Source organism: Sinocyclocheilus anshuiensis, unplaced genomic scaffold (assembly GCF_001515605.1).
Source record: "Sinocyclocheilus anshuiensis isolate Anshui unplaced genomic scaffold, SAMN03320099.WGS_v1.1 scaffold167, whole genome shotgun sequence".
Lineage (NCBI taxonomy): Eukaryota > Metazoa > Chordata > Actinopteri > Cypriniformes > Cyprinidae > Sinocyclocheilus > Sinocyclocheilus anshuiensis.
In genome coordinates this window covers 327,590-349,728 of record NW_015552552.1, presented here as the reverse complement: position 1 = coordinate 349,728, position 22,139 = coordinate 327,590, and the positions used below count along the sequence as shown (strand labels likewise).

The 22,139-nt window shown below is 37.9% G+C and overlaps 1 protein-coding gene and 1 pseudogene across 1 annotated transcript in view; both read left to right on the top strand.

The window, feature by feature from the left end:
* LOC107664424 (autophagy-related protein 2 homolog B-like) overlaps nucleotides 1–9,088 on the top strand; it is a 20,510-nt gene extending 11,422 nt beyond the window's left edge. The window contains exons 27-43 of the mRNA XM_016454993.1: nucleotides 660–730; nucleotides 813–889; nucleotides 976–1,146; nucleotides 1,357–1,489; nucleotides 1,921–2,123; nucleotides 2,322–2,551; nucleotides 2,658–2,775; nucleotides 3,507–3,695; nucleotides 3,813–3,914; nucleotides 4,042–4,120; nucleotides 4,871–5,084; nucleotides 5,402–5,471; nucleotides 5,898–5,980; nucleotides 6,073–6,194; nucleotides 7,352–7,506; nucleotides 7,707–7,856; nucleotides 8,112–9,088. Coding sequence (XP_016310479.1) covers nucleotides 660–730; nucleotides 813–889; nucleotides 976–1,146; nucleotides 1,357–1,489; nucleotides 1,921–2,123; nucleotides 2,322–2,551; nucleotides 2,658–2,775; nucleotides 3,507–3,695; nucleotides 3,813–3,914; nucleotides 4,042–4,120; nucleotides 4,871–5,084; nucleotides 5,402–5,471; nucleotides 5,898–5,980; nucleotides 6,073–6,194; nucleotides 7,352–7,506; nucleotides 7,707–7,856; nucleotides 8,112–8,342 — 2,398 coding nt within the window. The 3' untranslated portion in view covers nucleotides 8,343–9,088. The remainder of the gene's footprint in view (nucleotides 1–659; nucleotides 731–812; nucleotides 890–975; nucleotides 1,147–1,356; nucleotides 1,490–1,920; nucleotides 2,124–2,321; nucleotides 2,552–2,657; nucleotides 2,776–3,506; nucleotides 3,696–3,812; nucleotides 3,915–4,041; nucleotides 4,121–4,870; nucleotides 5,085–5,401; nucleotides 5,472–5,897; nucleotides 5,981–6,072; nucleotides 6,195–7,351; nucleotides 7,507–7,706; nucleotides 7,857–8,111) is intronic.
* A 6,428-nt stretch (nucleotides 9,089–15,516) lies between these two features.
* Nucleotides 15,517–18,490, top strand: LOC107664437 (pancreatic alpha-amylase-like; annotated as a pseudogene).
* Nucleotides 18,491–22,139: the final 3,649 nt, after the last annotated feature.

Here is a 22,139-nt window from a genome sequence, read left to right as displayed (position 1 = left end):
CCTCCACAAATTCGTGACGTGTTTTCTAAAAGTTTGAACTGTTTTAACTTTGCATGGCTTTGTATACATCTCTTCTGTGAGACGTGAGTGCAGCAGTCATATTTGTCCATCTAAGAAATGTGCTGAATATGCGTTCTGTGTGAATGGCTTGGTTTCGGTTTTAACCCATTCAAGATCTCCGCATTGAGCTTCTATATTTCTCTAATATTTCGAATGACTAACGCAGCAGCGGCGCGTCTCATGGGCTAGACTAACAAAACATTAAAATGCAACAACGTCACTTACATCATCACTGCATCTCGTGTGCCACTGACGCTCCCTGATGCACACCTAACATTCAAATGCAAATGTTTATTTTAAATTTGACTAATATTCATTCTTTATTCACAATCTCCTCATCACAGGCAGGCACAGCACTCATTTCAGCATGTGTTCGTGTTTGTGTGTGCTGTCTGCGTCACTCATAGTACGTGCCTATATCGTACGCTATATCAAACATTTTTTTTCCTATCGATATCGAAGAAGGTGTACCGTCGATAAATATCGATATCGTTTTATCGCCCAGGCCTAATAAGTTCTATAGATTTTTTTTGTTTCTGTAACTGAACATGTCCTAGTTACTTTTCTCTCATACTTTTTTTTTTTTTCTTCCCTTACAGAATCATTTTAGATGACGCTGCATTGTTTCTGTCTGACAAGATCAATGCTGTGTCTGTTAATCTGGCACGAGGTGAGGAGTCATGCACATCAGTGCAGTCTCAGAATATGTCTACCAAGGATGCTGGTTTAATTTCTTATTCTTGTGTCTTCAGACTATGTCCAGGTGGTTGATATGGGGACTCTGGAATTGAGGATCACAGCAGTGAAACCAGGACAAGATGGCAAAATGGTATGAAAGTCTTCTTTCAAAAGGTTGTCTACTCTCTGACACAGAATGTCCCAGTTATTTATCTTGTGCCATTTATGTCTCTTTAGACAGAGCCAAGGTTTGAGTTGCGTTGCTCAAGTGATGTTATTCACATTCGCACCTGTGCAGACTCCTGTGCCGCTCTCATGAATCTTATTCAGTACATAGCCAGCTATGGAGATCTACTGCCCCCTTCTGGACTGGAGGCTAAACGCAGACGCACTAAACAAAGGGTGAAGGTCTGTTTGATTGAAAAACATTTTTCTGTGAGTTTCTTAATAACAATTACAATGAGAGATACAGTTATGCTTAATATTTAAAGTCAGACTAGCAAAGTAATGATTATCAGACAACCGTGACAAATGTTTTGATAGTTCTTGTGTTGTTATTAGCACATTTGAGCTATTGTTAGTGGGTGAGTCAAAACGAAGATTTTTAATGATTGCCAGACTGAAGCAGCGAGTCACCCACCAGCTCAGGCACCTTTGCTTCCTGAAGCGGAGCAGCAGATTCTTCAGGATCTGATGAGTGATGCTATGGAAGAGACAGACAGCCTACAGAGTCATATGCTGCAACAGAACGGTCAGACTCTGCTCTGTTTTGATTCATTCATTTATCTTCCAAAACTTTTCAGTCTAGCACTTGTTTTAAAATCATACATTAAACGTGTGATTTCATTTGAAAATCTATTGTTTTGTTGCAGTGAAAAGTTACAACCATCTAATTCTTTTCCATTATAACTTAAATATATAATTTAAAATGATATAATATGTAAAAACCCCCACCCCCCTTCAGCCGGTCCGTGAAAATATTTTCAAAACGTAACCAGTCCGTGGTGTAAAAAAAGGTTGGAAACCCCTGAAAAAGTTATTTTTTTTTAATTACAAAAGCACATAAAATTACAAAAACTAAAATTAAAATATAAAAATAAAAGGTTATTTAAAAATATTGATAAATACTATAATAATATAAAAATAACACTTTTCACATTTGAATCTACCTGTCTTGTATAGGTGTGAATGAAGACCATTCACATGATCATGAGCCGCCCCATTCTGATCTCTTCCTTTTCCCCGATGAGAGTGGAAACCTGGGGCAGGAACCAAGTCCCACTTACCCAGTCCTGCACTCCCCACTCATCTCTCCTCCTGCCCCCTCTTTACTCCACGACACTGATGACTTCTGCATCCTGGACACGCCGGGCTCCAGAGTACTGGTGAGCTCTTCACAAGCAGAGAACATTTACGCAAAGTTAAAGCATTACAGATGCGCTACTCTTATTCTTTTAAAGCCAACCAATACCTTTGTGTTAGGAACTGAGTGAATTTTAAGACATAAGTAAAATTTTTGAAGGAACTGTTACTTAAAATGAAAATCTTAGTGTATGGATTACTTAAAGTGTTTTGTCTGCTAGGAAAAGGATGAGGAGCCTGTGGTCAAGAAGCTGATCTCTGAACCTATCCTTGTGAGGGAAGAACATTTCAGTGTCCCTCTGGAGGGCAGCAGCTCTAATAGGGGTCCACTTCACTTCCCTGTGCCGGAAATCAGATACCTGGTCAAAGAGATCTCTGTAGTGTGGCACCTCTATGGAGGAAAAGACTTTGGTGGTGGCGCACTGTCCTCATCACCAGCTCGCAGTCGAGGGTACACATTTGGAGTTGGGCCACTCCTGATTCATGCGTCTTATAAAAACTGTATGTTATAAGTGTGTATTAAGAGAGCATGTTTGTGTGTGTGTGTGTGTGTGTAGGTGCACTCCTCACAGCTCTCCATCACAGACTCCTGTCAAACAGGTGAGAAGAGGCTCCCGTGCTGGAGGAGGATGGGGCAGAAACCCTGATGTTCTGATGGAGATTCAACTCAGTAAGGTCAGAGAAACATTTTTACCATTTTAATCATCAGCCTGCATACATATATTAACTTTGTTCAGTGTTATTTTAGTATCATTTATATAATACTATTATAGTTTTTATTAATATTTTGAATGTTTTTTAATATTTTTTATATATATTTGTTTAGTTTAATTTGTTGTGCTCGTGTCATTTGTATTAGTTAATTTTCTAAATAGTGTAAATTTTTCAAATATTCTAATAGTATACCATTTTTATTTCAGGTTTAGTTTTAGTAATTTTAATCATCTGTCTGCCTACACAATATATGAATTTTGTTTAGTGCTATTTTTTTCATTATTTATATACTATATTATAGTTTTCTTATTAATATTTTGAATGAGCTTTTTTGTATTTTCAGTTTAAATTTCCATTTGTTTCATTGTAAGTATTTTTATGTGCTTTTGTCATTTGTATACGTTTGTATTAGTTATTTAATAGTTTTCATTTATTTATTTCAGTTAAAATTTCAGTACTTATTTCAATTAGTTGCGAAGGCATCAATCAATTCAATTCATTTAGTTTAAGTTTTTCATTCAATGTCTCTATTTTATTTTTCAGCTTTATTTAAATGAACAACTGTTTTTAATAGGTTTTTTTATTATTTGAATGAGATCAACTTTTTTTTGTAAGATTATTCAGTAATAAACCATCTAATAATCCAGTTTAGTAAACTCAAATACTCTACGATCCTTCATGTCTTATATTAGGTGCGGTTCCAGCATGAGGTGTACCCTCAGGCTCCAGAGACGGGGGTTTTGACGGAGCAGCCGGTGTCCAGACAGGTGTTTTCAGTGCAGGATCTGGAGATACGAGACAGGCTGGCCTCTTCCATGATGAACAAGTTCCTCTATCTGTACTCCAGTAAAGAGATGCCCAGGAAAGCTCACTCCAATATGGTACAATCAAATACACTGACAGATAATGATGTACATAATCTACAGGTGGTCTGTATGTATTCTAAAGTACAAAATGATGTTGTCTGAAATGGGCATGTGCTGTTTGTTGTATGTCAGTTGACTGTCAGAGCCCTGCACATGTGTCCAGAAGCTGGACAGGCGCCTCAGGAGTGCTGTCTACGTGTGTCACTAATGCCCCTCCGGCTAAACATCGATCAGGTACAGAACAAAACTCTTCAACAACTCACCTTATATCATATTTTTAAAAGCATAGTTTAAACTGATGACTATATGTCAGGAGGCCCTCATTTTTATTTATTTATTTATTTATTTTTATAATGTATAGGATGCATTGTTCTTCCTGAAGGACTTCTTCACCAGTCTGGCAGCAGAAGTTGAACTGTTTTCCCCACCAGAGCAGGAAGGTAACAATCAGTATGCAAAATATTCTAAAACATTGTTCCAAAATGAGGAATTCTCCTCATGTCATAATTACCGTAACTACTAGCTGTTCATGTCCATGGACTTGAATTTATATGTTTCTGTGGCAACACTATTAATTCCAAAATGAATCTGTGTAACCTAATTAATCAACAGACAAAACCACAATACAAAAAGTAACAAATATAGTTATGCAGATCCCTTATTAATAAACTTGTAGTTGTTTAGCACCTGTGTTGCGTACATTAAACTATACTGCCATTTTAAGTGTTTCATCATGAAGCTCTCAAAAAATTCAAAGTTTATAATTTGTAATTACTAGTTCTACGAATGCTTTTTACAATTCAGAGTCACGTAATTATGGCAATTCTGACATGGGAAGAATGCACCTATAGAAAGCTAAATGATTTAAAGAAAAGTCAACTGTCTGTATACTGATAAGCATAGATACAAAAAAAAAAAACAGAATTAAAAATGTTATATTTTACCCAACACTTAGTTATTAGATTATCATGTTGTTTACAAAGCATATGCTGCTTACATTAAACTACGTTGAAATCAGTTGTTGAGTTGGCCAAGTGGTTTTCCTATGCACTTCTCACGAGGAGCGCTGTTTGTTTGATGCTCCTGTGTAGGCAGTAGGCAGCAAGGCTGCTCACTAGATCTTGCAACACATATTGTTTGCTGCAAGCAGTTGTTTCATCTGCGTAACTACTTATTGATCTGTGTTGTAGCGTTCTGTGTGTCAGTGAAGAAGCCTCCTGTCCCTGAGGTTTCTTGCAATTTTTCCAAGTACAACAGTGCAGCGGGACAAGAGCCTGCACCCATCATCTCAGTGCCAACACAAAACCGCGCCAGTCCAAGCCTCGTCCGCACCTGCAGCCAAGACAGCACTGCTGAGACAGACACTGCCTCCACGTCTTTCACCGACCAGCCCATATTCTTCAGGTGTGTGAGAGGAAGTGGGAGTGTTCTTAACCATCTGCATCCATCCACAACAGGGGTGTCCAGTCCTGCCACTTTCCTCTAGAGTTTAGCTCCTAAATACCTGCCTGAACGTTTTTAGCGATCCTGGAGGCCTTATTTAGCTGGTTCAAATGGGTTTAATTGGGTCTACAACTAAGCTATGCTGCAATGTGGCCCTCCAGATGCAGGATTGGACACCCCTGATCTACAGCAATCTACATTTTAACATTTCAGATTCTTTAGGTATAAGTTAATCAATAACTGCAAACCAGAATTTATTTACATGTAATGTTTCCCAGAGAGTTCCGATTCACTTCAGAGGTGCCAATTCGATTGGACTACCATGGAAAACACATGGCCATGGAGCAGGTGAGCAATCCAGAGAATCCAAATGTCAAAAAATCTATTTTTTCTTTTTGATAAACATATTTCATTCAGCATTTATTCCTTATTGAAATAATGTGATATGAAATACATTTGGCGTAAGTGTTTTTACATATGTTGGATTTGAGACAGTGAAATGATATATTAACAATGATTAGTCAGAAAAACTATGTTGTTCTGTTTTACTACATGCAGAAATTAAAATACAGTAGTATGAATGATGGACTGAATCAACTTTTTTTTTTTTCTCTTGGCTCTGAAAACTGAACTGTATTTTAATCTAAAAAAAGGGTGAAGTAACAGACATTTTGCTACAAATCAAGCTTGTAGATTTAACTTGCTCTTAGTAAATGTTCAATAAAAGCATTATTGTATGATATGTGGTTATAATGTTCGTGTCTTATTCCTCAGGGCACATTTGCTGGTATTGTGATTGGACTGACACAACTGAACTGCTCAGAGATTAAATTACGGCGTCTGTGTTACAGACAAGGGTAGGAAAAAATATATGGCATTTCATAAAATTCTTCACCTCACAAATCTATATGAACCAGTTTATTCAAGATGATTTTTTTTTTTTTTTCAGATTACTGGGTGTTGATAAGCTCTTTTCATATGCTATCAATGAGTGGTTGAATGACATAAAGAAGAACCAGTTGCCGGGGCTTCTGGGAGGCGTGGGGCCCATTCATTCCCTGGTGCAGCTAGGTTAGCCAAACACATTCTTACACACATTCAGAGCTGGGTAGTAACTGATTACATGTAATCAGATTCCAAATATTAAGTACTTGTAATGATATTAAATTACATTTTAAGATACTCTTAATCAGACTACAGTTACTTTTTAATTGATTACGTTTTATTCACACAATAGCAATAAATTATTCATAATTATTATTAATTATTCATCTTTTAAATGTTCCTTTCTAAAATAGTCTACTGCTTATATACATTCAGAAAGTTGTCAAGTTTTGTGGACATTCACACAAAGACCAGTCATTAGTCAGTTGGCTACACAGCATTTGACCACTGGATTTACAAAAAAAAAAAAGTTTGAACATTGCTTCAACTACTGATGAACACATTCATTTTTATTTGAATTATCACTCAGTAGGTTATTTAACCATGCATTACTATAGCTTTGGAAGGCTTTTGTCTTGAAAAAAACACATAAAAATGCACAAATTCGTGTTATTTCTTATTTACATGTAATGCAGGCATTGCATTCCTAAAATTTTTTTGTCATCTGAACATCTTTCACCTAATATATTTACTTGATCTTAAAATAAATATTTTAATTAAGTATCGCATTTGTATGTTCACAGTTCTCTGTTGGTTAATGTTCACATGACATGCAGGTAAACAAATAAAACATTTTTTTGTAAGTGTTTTATTTTGATTGATGTTATTTTAAAATGACTTATTTTGATTTTATATTTTTATGATTTAATTAATTATTAGCTTTTCATTAAACTCACAAAGCTACTGCAGTTAATTTGCGAACCTTGACATAGCGTTATGTTTAATGCACTTCATGTTTTAATTATAATGAATGTAATATATTTTCTTACTCTTTGTATTTTTATATCAATAAAGTACAAGATTATCCTTTTTAAATCAATGTGATAAACGACTCAAAAGTAATCTAAAAGTAATCAAAAATTAGTCTGATTACATTACGCAAAATGTGTAAACGACAGTTTTTGTCATGTAATTTGGAATCAGTTACGGACTACAATTTCTAAGTAATCTACCCAGCTCTGCACACATTGTTTTATCTACTGTACTTCTGTTATAAAGGGCTATTGGCCAAATATTGATATTGATTCAGTGTTAAGCAGTGTTTTCCTCGGTTGCTGCTTCAGTTCAGGGTTTTAGGGATCTAGTTTGGCTGCCCATTGAGCAGTACCGTAAAGATGGAAGAATAGTGCGTGGTTTTCAGCGGGGCACGGCCTCCTTCGGAACCTCCACCGCAATGGCAGCTCTGGAGCTCACCAATCGGATGGTGCGAACAATACAGGTAAAATGATTCCTCTGCAGCAATACAAATAATTGCTAAAGTGTCTCAGAAACAGGCAGTTTGTACAACTTTTTCGGGTATTCATCACATTTTCATCAACATAGATACATTAATCATACTGATGACATTAAAAATGTATTTGCTCTACTTATCTGTATATGTGCAAATGATTTCTGATCATTTCTACATGCTTCGTGTAGGCTGCTGCTGAAACGGCTTACGACATGGTTTCTCCAGTGCCAGATGAGAAAGAATGCAAAAAGATTAAGCGGTACTCGCATTACTGTCTAGCCCATCAGCCAGTGGACCTGAGAGAGGGGGTGGCCAAGGCATACAGCGTAGTAAAAGAGGTATGAGCACGTTGTGTCCTAGTCATAATATATATTTGGGCCCTGTACGCTTAATCATAGCAAGTTAACATTAAATTTATTTACTTTCTTAATGCATGTTCCCAATTGCACAATCATCAACATTTTCAATAATACCACTCTGAAATGCTGCACAGAATTGTAATTTTAGGATGAGCTAGCTCTTTAAGAGTGATTGACATGTGGTATATATTGATATGTTTATATAAAGAGTTTCTATGCACTGTGTGTTTGTAGGGCATTACTGACACAGCCCTGACCATTTATGACACTGCGACACGCGAGCACGAGCAGAGGGGCATGACAGGCGCTGTGGGCGGAGTCCTGCGACAGCTTCCTCCAGCTGTTGTTAAACCTCTTATCGTTGCCACAGAAGCAACATCCAATGTGCTGGGCGGCATGAGGAACCAGATTCACCCAGATGCACGTCAAGAAGAGTCTCAGAAATGGCGCTTAGGGGAAGAGTGAGCTTTGTTCTCTGAAATTTACTCTGGTGGCCTGAATTACATCAGAATCGATATTCATACTGGCCTGTCAGCCTACAATATGTGTGCTGGCTTTGTTTTATTAGTGTGCAATGCCCGTCAAGATTGTTTTGCTGCTTATACTTTTGTTTAAAGCGGTCTTGGTGTCTCTGGGGCAGACAACTAGAGGCTGTGGTAGCAGAAGTCTAATCTCCAAATGAAGTATCAGAGGAAGACTGGAGCTTTTTTCTCAGCAGCACTTGTGCTTGACATTTACTGTAACTGGAGTCATGGAGTCTTGTATCTCAAAGCCGCAGAACTGGAGACGCACAGCTCCTGCTGGAGTAGATTTAACTAGATTTGTCTTTTCTTACCCCACTATCAAACGTCCTTGTAGTGCCTTCATGTCATAGTTTAATAATATCATATGATCATCTGGTTTAGGAATGAGATGGTGTAGTGTCTTGTGGGGAACATGATTACTGCACCATGGGTTTTTCACATGATGTGACTTGTGCTGGTTATGTCATGATATCCTATGTTGGATGCAAGGGTGAATCTTATGAAGAAAAGTCAGGGTCATATTTCACCCCAAAATCAGTAGGGAAAAAATTGCATTGTGCATAAAGAAAATTAAACTTATTTAAGGACTGTTGCTTTTTTTTGTGTTGTTTTAATACCTCCTCATACATTCTTAATACTGTCATTTAAGAAAAAAAGGCTCATTCTTTTTGTTATAATGTTACAAAAATTTAAATTACAGCAGATGCAGCTGTGATGTATACTTAAGGGACAGTTAAGGGATAGTTCACCCAAACATGAAAATGTTGTTGTCATTTACTCACTTACATGTTGTTCCAAACCTGTATGAATTTTTCTTTTGAACACAAAGATATTTTCCATAATGTTGGTTACCAAACAGTTGCTGGTAGCCATTGACGTCCATATTATATATTTTTTTCCATACTATAGAAGTCATCAGCTTCAAGCAACTCTTTTGTTACCAACATTCTTCAAGATGTCTTCTTTTATGTACATCAAACTCATACAGGTTTGGAACAACATGAGGCAAGTAAATGATGACATAATTTAAATTTTTTGGGTGAACTATCCCTTTGACAGCTGTACTTTATTCATTTAACTTTGCATATATAGTGTTTTCTCGCATACACTTAAAAGTGGAAAAAATTCTGTTAGCTGCTAAGAATTGAGAATGAAAGAATTGCTTAATTTTATGAAAATATCAGTGGAAAAAATGTATATACTAAATAGGTTTCATTTTCTTTGTGCAAAATATGTATATATTTTTATTTTATTCTTTTGAATTTGGGGTGACAGTCATTTCTTTCAAGTTTTTGTGAGACTTGTTAAATACTGCAGTTATTGTAAACACTTTCAAAAGGACAAAAACGACTTATCTGGTAGCATCATTCTTTTTATTTCTACTACAATAATCATCTCTTAGCTAACCACACTATTAGCTGTTTGAATAAAAGACAGTGACTCTTATTTAATTGCACCAAATCGATTTTTATGGCTTAAGCAACACAATGTTGTGTAGTGTTTCTCCTTCCACATACTGTGTTAGAAACTAGTCTTCAAACACGTGGAATGTTTTGCGGTTATTATTACAACTTGCTTTGTACTTAAGTGATCCCAGATATTACACCCTTTACCTTTTTTGTTTTCATTCTATTGAGCTGTCTGACAGCATCTGCTTGAGTGACATTCCGTAAGCATCTGCATTTCACAAGAAGTCTTACGAATGGTACATCTTTCTTTAGATGTTTAGACAAATTCTCTCTATAGTTTTCCATGTTGTTATCACAATGTTGTGTAGTGTTTCTCCTTCCACATACTGTGTTAGAAACTAGTCTTCAAACACGTGGAATGTTTTGCGGTTATTATTACAACTTGCTTTGTACTTAAGTGATCCCAGATATTACACCCTTTACCTTTTTTGTTTTCATTCTATTGAGCTGACAGCATCTGCTTGAGTGACATTCCGTAAGCATCTGCATTTCACAAGAAGTCTTACGAAGGGTACATCTTTATTTAGATGTTTAGACAAATTCTCTCTATAGTTTTCCATGTTGTTATCTGTCGAATAGACAAGCAAATGTCAAAAAGTCTTAGTCTGATAGAAAATTGTGTTCTTTTTGTCATCATTGCTGTTGTGTGAGTATGATTAATTGGGAAATTAATAAATAACAGCTAATTTTAGCTTTGCAGCCCAAATGAAGCATTAATATTTATTGTACATTTTCTTTCAGGTGGTAATTGTACATAGATGTACAGGTCAGTTCCCCCAATTTATACGAAAGCATGTATTATCAAGAAAGGGAAATAAATGATTTAATGTCCACCTGTTGTGGCCTTGTTGTGCTACCTGACATTGCTTCCCAGAAAATGGGCCAACAGTTCACATGTGTGGCAATCTCTGAGAACTGATATTTGGGATATACAGAATATATTTCTGGAATACATATTTTCTGGTGTTTTCCATTGGGTGGTGTCGCCAGTGGACTTTGAGGGCCAGAGATGAGCACCTGTTATATTAACACAAATCTGTGCTATACTAAGACTGTGCCAACGATCCTGTTTAGCACTTATTCTCATGATCTTCGATTATATTCTTATAATCTTCCAATATAACACAGTGAGTTGATTCTGTGACTATGGCGTCTCTCTTTGTAATGCAATGGTTTTCAAGAGCTACATATTTTTGTATGTCTCCTTATGTGACATTCAGTTAAGGAGCTCTCTTGTAACAAGCTAATAGATAGCGAAGACTTGCAGAGTGAGTTGAGAGCCACTGCTGTAATGGTTCCTTATTTAACCGACAGTTCTGGAGATATTAGTGTATTAATATTACAGCCAGAGATTTAAATTGACATTACATTTTGGAATTTGACACATGCTTCTCCAAAGAGACTTACTAAACTTGGTTCTATTTAAAATCCCCAGGCCAATGGAAACTTGTTTCCAACAAGTAAAGTTGTACATAGTATCGTAAGTTCAAAATGTGGCTCATTCTTCAGATTAGAGCAGCTTCACTCCTGAATCTCCTAGTTCATTCTGAGATAGATTCAGGTCTCAGAACTGAAGTCTGAGCAGCACAACCTTCATATGTCAGTTTTCATACGTTTTTGGTACAAACAAACCTTTCTTTTTACATTTAGGATTTTTACGCTTTATTATCCCTGGTCCCATCTTAAGGCCGGGACACACCAAGCCGACGGTCGGCCGTTGGCCATCGTCGGGCCGACGGCGAGCGACAAGTCGGGCTAGTTTGTTTGGTGTGTTCCACTAGTCGGCTCTCATCGGCGGTAGTGTTGGGTCGTTCTTGAACGATTCTTTCATTTTGAACGAATCTTTAATGTGACTCGGGAATTAAAGTTATCAACGTTACTGATATTCAAAATGGTAAGCAAGCGCTGCTTTGTTTACGTTTCGTATATCTGCGTTTGTCTCGTATATCTTTGTTTAGGGTTCTCCTTTTGAATGACGAATATATACTATTCATAGCTGCTGATATAGACAGTTAATTCCTCTCACGCATGCGCAGAACGCATGTGTGAGTTTGCCGTTGGCTGTAGTCTGTGCGGTGTGTTAGAGCCATAGACTGTATAAAAACATGGACGTATAGTGTCCGTGACGTCACCCGTAGGTTTCCGAAGAGCGGTTTTGAAGCCTAAAGTAGGCGGAGCCGGCCGTCGCCATCTTGGCAACGCGTCACCGCGTGTCACTCCCGGATAATTGAAAATGGGCAAAGAGGCGGGAGCTTGTTGCTGAAACCACGCCCACCTAGCTCGAGCGGCAGTGTCAGCAGCAGCAATCCACCTGTCACTCGTGGCCACGCCCTTAATTATGCAGAACTTTAAGGCTTAATATAATTTAAATGGATGAGTTATAAAAAAAAATCACCTCCCCCAACAGTTGTCATGAAGGGCAAAATTAGCTATATAGACCAAAATAATGTTTTGAACCAGGCTGTAAACATGTTTATTTCTGCTGTAAAGTTGGGCATTTTAACATGGGGAGTCTATGGGATTGAGTTTAAGTCACTTCATTGTTGGCTTCACGAGAGAGAGCGGGAGGTTGCCGCTTGGTTAGAGCGCAGCTTTTTGGTCCGACGCTGCCGACGTGAGGCGACAACACCGTCGGCTTTCGTCGCCGCTAGTTCTTTGAAGTCGGCTTGGTGCCGGGGCCTTTAGTCCCACAGTTTTCTCCCATGTAGTCTATCCTTAAGGGCACCCAACCCCTAAGGACACAAAATATATGCTGATCCATACCTTTAGACATAATTGTCTCTCATAATTGTCTCTGTAACAGGAGTGGAAGGTTACAACTCCTAAAGCATTGGTTCTAAACCTTTTTTGGGCCAGGACCCCCATTGTCCCTGTTCTGTATGGCCCCCAATCAAATAAAATGTAATAATTGTCTTACCTGAATATTAATGGTGTTTACTGTTCAGTGTTAATATAATAATAATAATAATTGTTGTTATTATTATTAAAACAAGCATGTCATTAAATTGCATGTAATTAACAGATTTGATTTGACAGTTGGAATGTCATTAAAGGGCAAAAACGCCATGTGAATAGAAATTACATGTATACATATAAAAGTATTATAAAGTACCAACTTTACGTTATAAAAACCAGCAGCCAATCAGCCAACAAGGAGCAGTCCTATTCATTGTTTATAAAACAAGATTGTAACAACGTTCGTAGGTCGGGAAGAAGGAGGCGGGAACCGGCGAACATTTAAAGAAAACTTTAATAAAATAAACAAACACAAAATGAAAGTAAAGCGGCAGCCCCTCGCGGACGACTGCCGCACACAACACACAAAATAAAATCCAGGCCCGGTCCTCTCGTCTTTCACTGTCGTCACTCTTCCTTTTATCATTCCGGAGCTCCTCCGTGGGACTCGAGACCGGTGAAGCGTGTCCCTCTTTCCTCCCGGGTTTCGGCACCAATGTAACACCGTTCGTAGGTCGGGAAGAAGGAGGCGGGAACCAGCGAACATTTAAAGAAAACTTTAATAAAATAAACAAACACAAAATGAAAGTAAAGCGGCAGCCCCTCGCGGACGACTGCCGCACACAACACACAAAATAAAATCCAGGCCTCTTTCATTGTCGTCACTCTTCCTTTTATCCTTCCGGAGCTCCTCCGTGGGACTCAAGACACTCAAGTGGTGCAGGTGTCACTCATTATCAATTACTCCACCGGCCTCGCTCCATTCCCACGGCTCTCGGCCCCGCCCCCACTCGTCACAAAGATCAATGGAAAAAAAATCTGAAGGATTTATCTTAATGTCGTTTCCGTTTGTGGAAATTCCGACAGCTGTGCGACAGAAATACTTATGTAAAGGTGGTTACTGGCATTGGTGTGAATTGGCAGGTTTAACACCCTGCCAACACTGGCAAATAGAGGCCATTATAATCAGCACACTGATGCTGTCTGTCTACACAGGAGACAGCTCTGTTTCTGACTTACTCCAAACGCTTGCTCTACTTAGGACAAATGGATTTGAAACGTTCGCTTTGATGTGTCCATGGGTGAGCCTGGTGTTGACATGTGAGAGGCTGTTGCTATGTGAAGTCAGCAAGTAGTTTGGCTGGTCTCATCTTGATGTAAGGGACAATCAGAGGACAAGCGAGTTTCCATGTTTTAAGGACTGATCCTAAAAAGAATGCACAGTTAAACCAAACTCTGGCCAAATCAGCTGCATATCATGCTTCAGCCAATTGGAAACTGGAAATTGAGCTGCAATTCATTCTGGTGTTTTCTGAAATGTGTGTACATAAAAGGTTCACAATAGCAATATATTCTAATAAATATATTCTAAAGTGAACAGCCAACTAAGCCACACAAATGAAGATCCATTCATTGCTACCAACACTGACTTGATAGATTCAGTGGGCATAATATTATTAACCTCTGCAGACCCGCATACATTTTATGACACGGCAAGACTATTTGACGTTGTAAAATGTTGTAAACCTTTCTTGAAAATAATATAAAAGTGTTTTTTCTTTTTTGTTAATAGACCATTTGAAACGAAGATTACTTGGTACATGTGTTTTAAAATAGATTTGTCCATTTTCTTTCTCATTGACCCTCATTTCACTCTACAGATATACCAGTGATAAGCAAACATTATTTCAACACAAAACAAGTTTAAGAAAAAAAGTAGAAAGATTTATCTTAAATGTCTAGTTTGTTTAGCGATATCAGTTTTGATATTGTGTCTAACGCTAAGTTGCTTTCATGGGAAGTATGACAGCTGTGTTACAGAAAGCCCCAATCTGACTGACAGAAACACTTATGTGGACAGGGGTTATTTTGTTATAAAAATGATAGTGGCATTGGTTTAAATTGGCAGGATTAACACCCTGTCTACACCGGCATCAAAAAGCAAATATAGGCCATTACAATCAGCATACTAACACTGTCTACACATAATGTTGAATCGCTGATAGTAAACGGATACCCCATTCTGTTTCTGACTTCCACACACTTGCTACTTAAGACAAATGGATTTGAAGCATTTGCTTTGATGCTTCCACGAATGCGAGCAGTGTCAGTAATTTCAGCACATCTCGCTGTGAATCTTTGGTGTAAACTCACCTTAAACCAGTGTCCCCCTTTTAAAAATAGTTGCTTTCAGTGTCCCCAGATGTTCTCTGAACTCCCCATTGAGAAAGTACCGTGCAGCAGCTTTACTGTCCAATTAAAGTCTTTACTGCATTCAAACCATTATTAAGCTATTTTAAATCCATTGTACCATACATAAAATAATCTACAAATGGAGAAAGACTATTGGTAATCTGCATGCATCAAATGGCCGCACATGTTACTTGCTTTTAACAGGACTGTATATTTAATGTCAAATATAGCATTGATACTTTGTATATAAAACACATTTTCTTTGGAAAAAAATGCCCTTTGCTTACACAAACCCGTTAGAAGACGCACTGTGGGAAGGGCGCAAGACTTTACATCTGTGCTATCTCGAGAACTGATAACGATATCCCTGCAGGTTTATTTATTTTCCAGCAAGCATATTTTCTGGTGTTTTCTATTGGAGAATGTTGCTCTAGGCTGCAGTATAAATAAAATCACGGAGATCACTTACCCACACGTTTCCTCCTGTCCTAAGGCACAATGAAGCTCCTGATTCTGGTGGCGCTCTTTGGGTTGGGTTTTGCCCAGCACAACCCAAATATGAAAAATGGTAGGACTTCCATCGTTCATCTGTTTGAGTGGCATTGGGCAGATATAGCTCAAGAATGTTAGAGATACCTGGCACCAAATGGCTACGGAGGAGTTCAGGTATGTTTACAATGATTTTCATGACCATTGAGGCAGGTCTGTTTGTTACAAATGGTTCTTAATAAGGCTTATATTCTAACAGATCTCTCCCGCAAGTGAGCACGTCAAGCTGTCCAATCCTTGGCACCCTTGGTGGCAGAGGTATCAGCCGATTGGCTACAACTTGTGCTCCAGATCAGGAACTGAGGCAGAGCTGAAGGACATGATCACACGCTGTAACAATGTTGGGGTAATGCAAAACTAAAGCTCATAGCATCGTACCGAATTACAGACCAATGACACTAAAAGGGAAAAAAAAAACATAACATAACAAAACAAAAGTATCCTGCTTCTTCCACTTCCTTTTGTTTTAAGTTGTAGTAGCAGTATAAGTACTACATTAAAGAGCTTTGTGTGTGCTATGTGCTGTAGGTGAACATTTATGTGGATATTGTCATCAATCACATGTGTAAATCAATTCATGGAGAGGGCACTCCTTCCAGCTGTGGATCAAAGTTCAATGGCAACAAGGAGGACTTCCCCTCTGTTCCCTACTCATATTTAGACTTCAATGATGGCAAATGTAAAACTGGCAGTGGGCACATTGAAAACTACCATGACATTTACCAGGTTTATTTTCTGTGTTCTTAGCCTACAATAAACAGTATGCAAATTACACCAAAAACTTTTATGTTCATACTAAGGTACATTTTAATGTCATTTTCGGCATCTTGGACAGGTCAGGGACTGTCGCTTGGAAGATCTCCTGGATTTGGCCCTGGAGAAGGACTATGTTAGAGGAAAACTGGCTTAATATCTGAACAAACTGATTGACCTGGGTGTGGCTGGATTCAGGGTCGATGCTTGTAAGCACACGTGGCCTGGTGACCTTACTAATGTCTATGGCAGACTTAAGACCCTCAATACGAAATGGTTTCCATCTGGCACCAAGCCCTTCATTTATCAAGAGGTATTTCCATCCCTTTTCTATCCCATCAACTTAGAATTCACGTAAATGGTTAATAAAGCATTAACACAACTTTTTATAGGTTATTGACTTGGGTGGGGAGCCCATTAAGGTCAGTGAGTACTATGGGCTTGCAAGAGTGACAGAATTCAAGCACAGTGCGCAACTGGGCACAGTGGTTCGTAAATGGAATGGAGAGAAGCTAAGCTATCTGAAGTATGTAGTAATATAATAAGTAATATCATCAACATCTTACTTATTCTTATAATCATGCTCAGCAAAGTTTCCAAGAGTTATCAGAAGAGTGTTTTGTCTCAGGAACTGGGGAGAGGGTTGGGGTTTCATGCCTTCTGATAGAGGCTTGGTGTTTGTGGACAATCATGATAATCAGAGAGGCCATGGCGCTGGTGGAGCTTCTGTTCTGACATTCTGGGACTCTAGGTAAAATAGTTAAGGCAATCTCTTAAACTAAAACTGAGAGTGTTTACTGATCACTGATTAAACTGTTAGTTGCTTTTCTCCAATAAATTTTACATTGCATTTTGCAGGCTCCATAAGATCGCTACAGGACTCATGTTGGCTCATCCGTACGGTGTGACCAGAGTCATGTCTAGCTACCGCTGCGATCGTAAAATTGTGAACGGAAAGGTAATAGTGCTCATCATGTTTGTGGACAATCATGATAATCAGAGAGGCCATGGCGCTGGTGGAGCTTCTGTTCTGACATTCTGGGACTCTAGGTAAAATAGTTAAGGCAATCTCTTAAACTAAAACTGAGAGTGTTTACTGATCACTGATTAAACTGTTAGTTGCTTTTCTCCAATAAATTTTACATTGCATTTTGCAGGCTCCATAAGATCGCTACAGGACTCATGTTGGCTCATCCATACGGTGTGACCAGAGTCATGTCTAGCTACCGCTGGGATCGTAAAATTGTGAACGGAAAGGTAATAGTGCTCATCAAATCACCAAAAAACGTTTAGTATCTAAACATACACTTTAGCTATCACTACACAGATAAACAGGATTTTTAACTTCTCATGAGATTATCCAATTTCTTTCATTACACATTGACACATGGCACAGGATGAGAATGACTGGATGGGCCCTCCCAGCTTTTCTGATGGATCCACTAAGCCAGTACCCATCAACCCAGACTCCACCTGTGGGGACAACTGGGTATGTGAGCACAGATGGCGCCAGATCAGGTGGGTGTGAGTTTTAGTCCTTCTGAATTTGACGTTAAAAGCAATTCTCCTAATACTGTATTCCTCGCCCCAGGAATATGGTGATTTTCCGTAATGTGGTCAATGGCCAGCCTCTCTCCAACTGGTGGGACAACGGTAATAATCAGATCGCCTTCAGCCGCGGGAGCAAAGGATTCATTGTCATTAACAATGATGATTGGTGAGAAACATTGCAATTAAATGTGCAATAATACAAATTTAAAAGTGACGTGACGTGGCCAACGAGTCCGACTCTCTAACCATTAGGCCACGACTTCCCCAATTTAGCAAGTAACTGCTCCTTAACCACAATTGATGAATGTTCCAGGGCACTGAATGTGACGCTGAACACTGGCCTGCCCATGGGTACATACTGTGACGTGATCTCTGGAGACAAGATTGGGGGCACTTGCACAGGAAAACAGGTGTCAGTGGGTTCTGATGGACGTGCCACCTTCAGCATCAGCAACACAGACGAGGATCCATTCATTGCCATCCATGCTAACTCCAAACTGTGGATTCAGTGAGGATATAATTATAATAAGTCAGAATCATTGAACTGAAATGTTTTCTGTTGTCTTGTGTTTTGAATACAGAATACTAAAGTACTACATTTTTTTCTTGAGAAATGCTGACCCCATGCTTACAATTAAATAAAAACTATACAAGGCAGACTTTTTGAATTAGCATTTTAATTATGACCAAAACTGTTCTCCTCCTCCTGACTAATTCCAAGTTGTATTCACCATTTTCAAAATTCCATAAAATTCCATCAATTCCAAATTCCAGTTTTTAATATCCCTACAGAAATATTTAAATTCCAAGAGTTGTGAAAAATAATAATTTTGTATTATATAATAGGCCTATACCACCAATGAAAATAGTCAAAGCATAATAAACTGTTGCAACTCTGAGCAACACAGCCATGTCCAAATCCACCCGATTTACCCTTACATAGTGCATCATTTTGAGTATCAGCCATTTTATTGTGTTCAAAACCAAGGTGGAGATCATTGCACTCATTCAATGCAAATCACATGTACATTAGTTTATGGAGTCAAGCACTGAAATACCTTTAGTAAGGAAACAACGGATAGGGCCTATACTTGTGTGCATATAGAATTCAGAATGAGGACAGAAAAAAAGGGTTTATGGAGTCAAGCACTGAAATACCTTTAGTAAGGAAACAACGCATAGGGCCTATACTTGTGTGCATATAGAATTCAGAATGAGGACAGAAAAAAAGAACTCTGAAAGTGGGCACCTTTGCAGCTAGATTGTACAAGAGACAGCAGATGCATGGGAGTGATATTGTAAGCCTACAAGACAAGAACCTGCACAAGACTCGTAGTGATCACTCCTGATTATGGAGATCCAGACTTTAGAGATGCTGATATAAATAAATTTGAAGCTCATAAAAGTGCTCCTGAAAGTAGGTGTTCAGTGAGTCAACACAGTATGTCAAAGGCTGGAGAGTACTGTATAAAATGGTATAAAAGCATTCTGTTTATGAAAAGGACAGCATTAGTCAACAGGTGGCAGTCTGGTACAAACAATATGCCACATGTCAGAATAGTCAACTGAATCAAAATGATTAATATTAAGGGTTGAATACAAGTTATTGTCCGTAGACAGCATCTCTGGCATGCTGTCAACTACCACAGAAAATAAAACCAAATTGTTTTAAAAACTTTGGTTTTTAAAGTTTCACCTCCAGATGGAGGTGGTTTTATTTCCTGCCAACATTTACCAATAATTGGTTTGAGATTTAAATGTGTAACAGAAGTGCTTCTTGGTGCAAAAGTACTTAATCACAATCAACTATTTATATCTATCATAAGGAGTAAGATTAAAAATGGTAACATTTTAGAACCTAAATACAAGAAGCTGTACTGAATGTTTTACTGAAATTGAAATGTATTGCATCATATTGAAGATTAGAACAAAGTTACTTTGTATACCACATTGAAACACCAGTATGTATCTTTCAGACAATTATTCTGTACAGTTAGGCGTAATAAAACAAAATTACTGTTTTAGAAGATTTTTTTAAGTGGTTCAAACCCCTCAAAGTGAGGTGGGATTTATTCATAAGGCTTAATAATATCATAAGGGATTAATTTTATTCTCCATATTATAGATTCACAATAATTCTGAGTATCACATATTTGTATTAGAATTATTTATTTGTTTATTAATTATCCGAGCATATTATATGTTCATGCGGTTTTGTTCATTGCTGTTACAACCTGTGATGTCACATCCTCTTCAACAACAGCTAGAGTTTGAATCGTTTCAAAGGTTGGGACTCACTGTACACCCCACCAAAACTCAACATGACTAGGGGTTTTATTGCATTGATTCTGCTACTGCACTGGAGCCAAGGTAAGTCAAACTCTTTAACATCTCATAGCAACTGAAACAATAACCTGACATTCTCATTAATTGAATTTAATTTTGTCCACAGGCACTGAGGGTGGAGATGAGGTTATTCAAGAGCCTGAAATTCTATGGGAACCAAAGAGCGGTTCTGCTTCTTTGAGCTGCAAACACAATAAGGGTAGTTCATACTACCAGATGTACACTGTAAAAAAAATTCCGTAAAATTTACGGTAAAAAATATCGTTAACCATTTAACAGGTTTTTACTGTAGCATTTTTACAGTCTTTTACCGTTAAATTCACGGTCATTTTTTACAGTGTACTGGTACCGACAGCGTCCAGGAGAGACTATGAGACTCGTTGTATTTATGGCTGGTGGTAAACCAGACTTTGGAGATGTTGACGAGAAGAAATTTGAAGCTCAAAAAGTGATGCCGAAATTGGATCTTTGAAAGTGAAAGATCTAGAGCCAGATGACAGTGCCATATATTTCTGTGCAGTGAGTCAACACAGTGTGTCAAAGGCTGGAGAGTGCTGTACAAAAACATTCTGTGCAGAAAAAGACAATAACAGCATTAGTCAACAGGTGGCAGTCTGGTACAACCAATGTGCCGCATGTCAAAACAAAAAACAATTTAGTTGTAGAAGAATTCACATACAAACTTAATTGAAATATTCTTCTGATGGATCTCAGATGGATCCAAGTTTTGTTTAACCTCCATATAGCAGTCTGGTACATCCAATATGCTGCATATCAGAACAGTCCAGCTGATTTAAACGGATTAATATTTAGTAATAATATTAATATTTATATATACTTAGTGTTAAGTATAAATTATTATTTATAGACAGCATCTGCAGCATGCTGTCTATTGACACAGTAAAACTGAAAGTTTCAGTCTCACAGGACACTCAATCTGCACTCTTGGACTCAACATGATTAGAACAATAATATCATTAATTATAGCACTGTTTACTGACAGACACATCCGTGCTTCTAAAGGTATCGGCCTATTGTTTTATTAAAATTTGGATAGTCTGTTAATATAATATTCCATACATTATCAGAGCTTGGTAGACATAATTATTATATTCTTAGACATTTTTAGACTGATAAATTAATAGATTATAATTAATATTTGGCCCTATTTATTAATTTATCATTTATATGAATCATAAATCTATACATAATAAATCATATATCATATACAATTTGGCATTTAAAAAAGTTTAAAAAGTGCTAAATTATTTAGATAAAAATATGGAACAAATAATTACATAATGATGTAGTCCTAATTTAAGCAACCAAGTGTTTTAATGGCAGCAAAAGGGAGTTCTGTTCAGTTGAACTGCACACATAAAAAGGATTCAACGTTTGTCCAGATGTACCGGTATCGACAGCGCCCAGGACAAACTATGACTCTAATCGTGTTCACAAGCACTGCGAGCAGCAAACATGACTATGGTGATTCTGATCCAAACAAATTTCCAGTCATTAAAACTGTTCCAGAGAGCGGATCTCTGACTGTGAACAATGTGAAGTCAGATGATAGTGCCATCTATTTCTGCTCAGTCAGTAAGCACACAGTGCCGTGAAGTTTGGCAAGAGTTGAACAAAAACAGCTGCCATAAACAATTACAGTAAGAGTGATCAACAGGGGGCAATGTAATTCCATAAATGTGTCCAAATTTCAGATCCTGTATTGACAAGTAGAATTTTAATCATCTCTCAAAACCATGATCCAGTGCACGTCCAGCCATCATTTAAAGGGTTAGTTCACCCAAAAGTGAAAATTAGACTGTGTTTTACTTGCCCTCGACGCATCCTAGGTGTATATGACTTTCTTCTTTCAGATGAATCCAGTCGGAGTTATATAAAAAATTGTCCTGGCTATTCCAAGC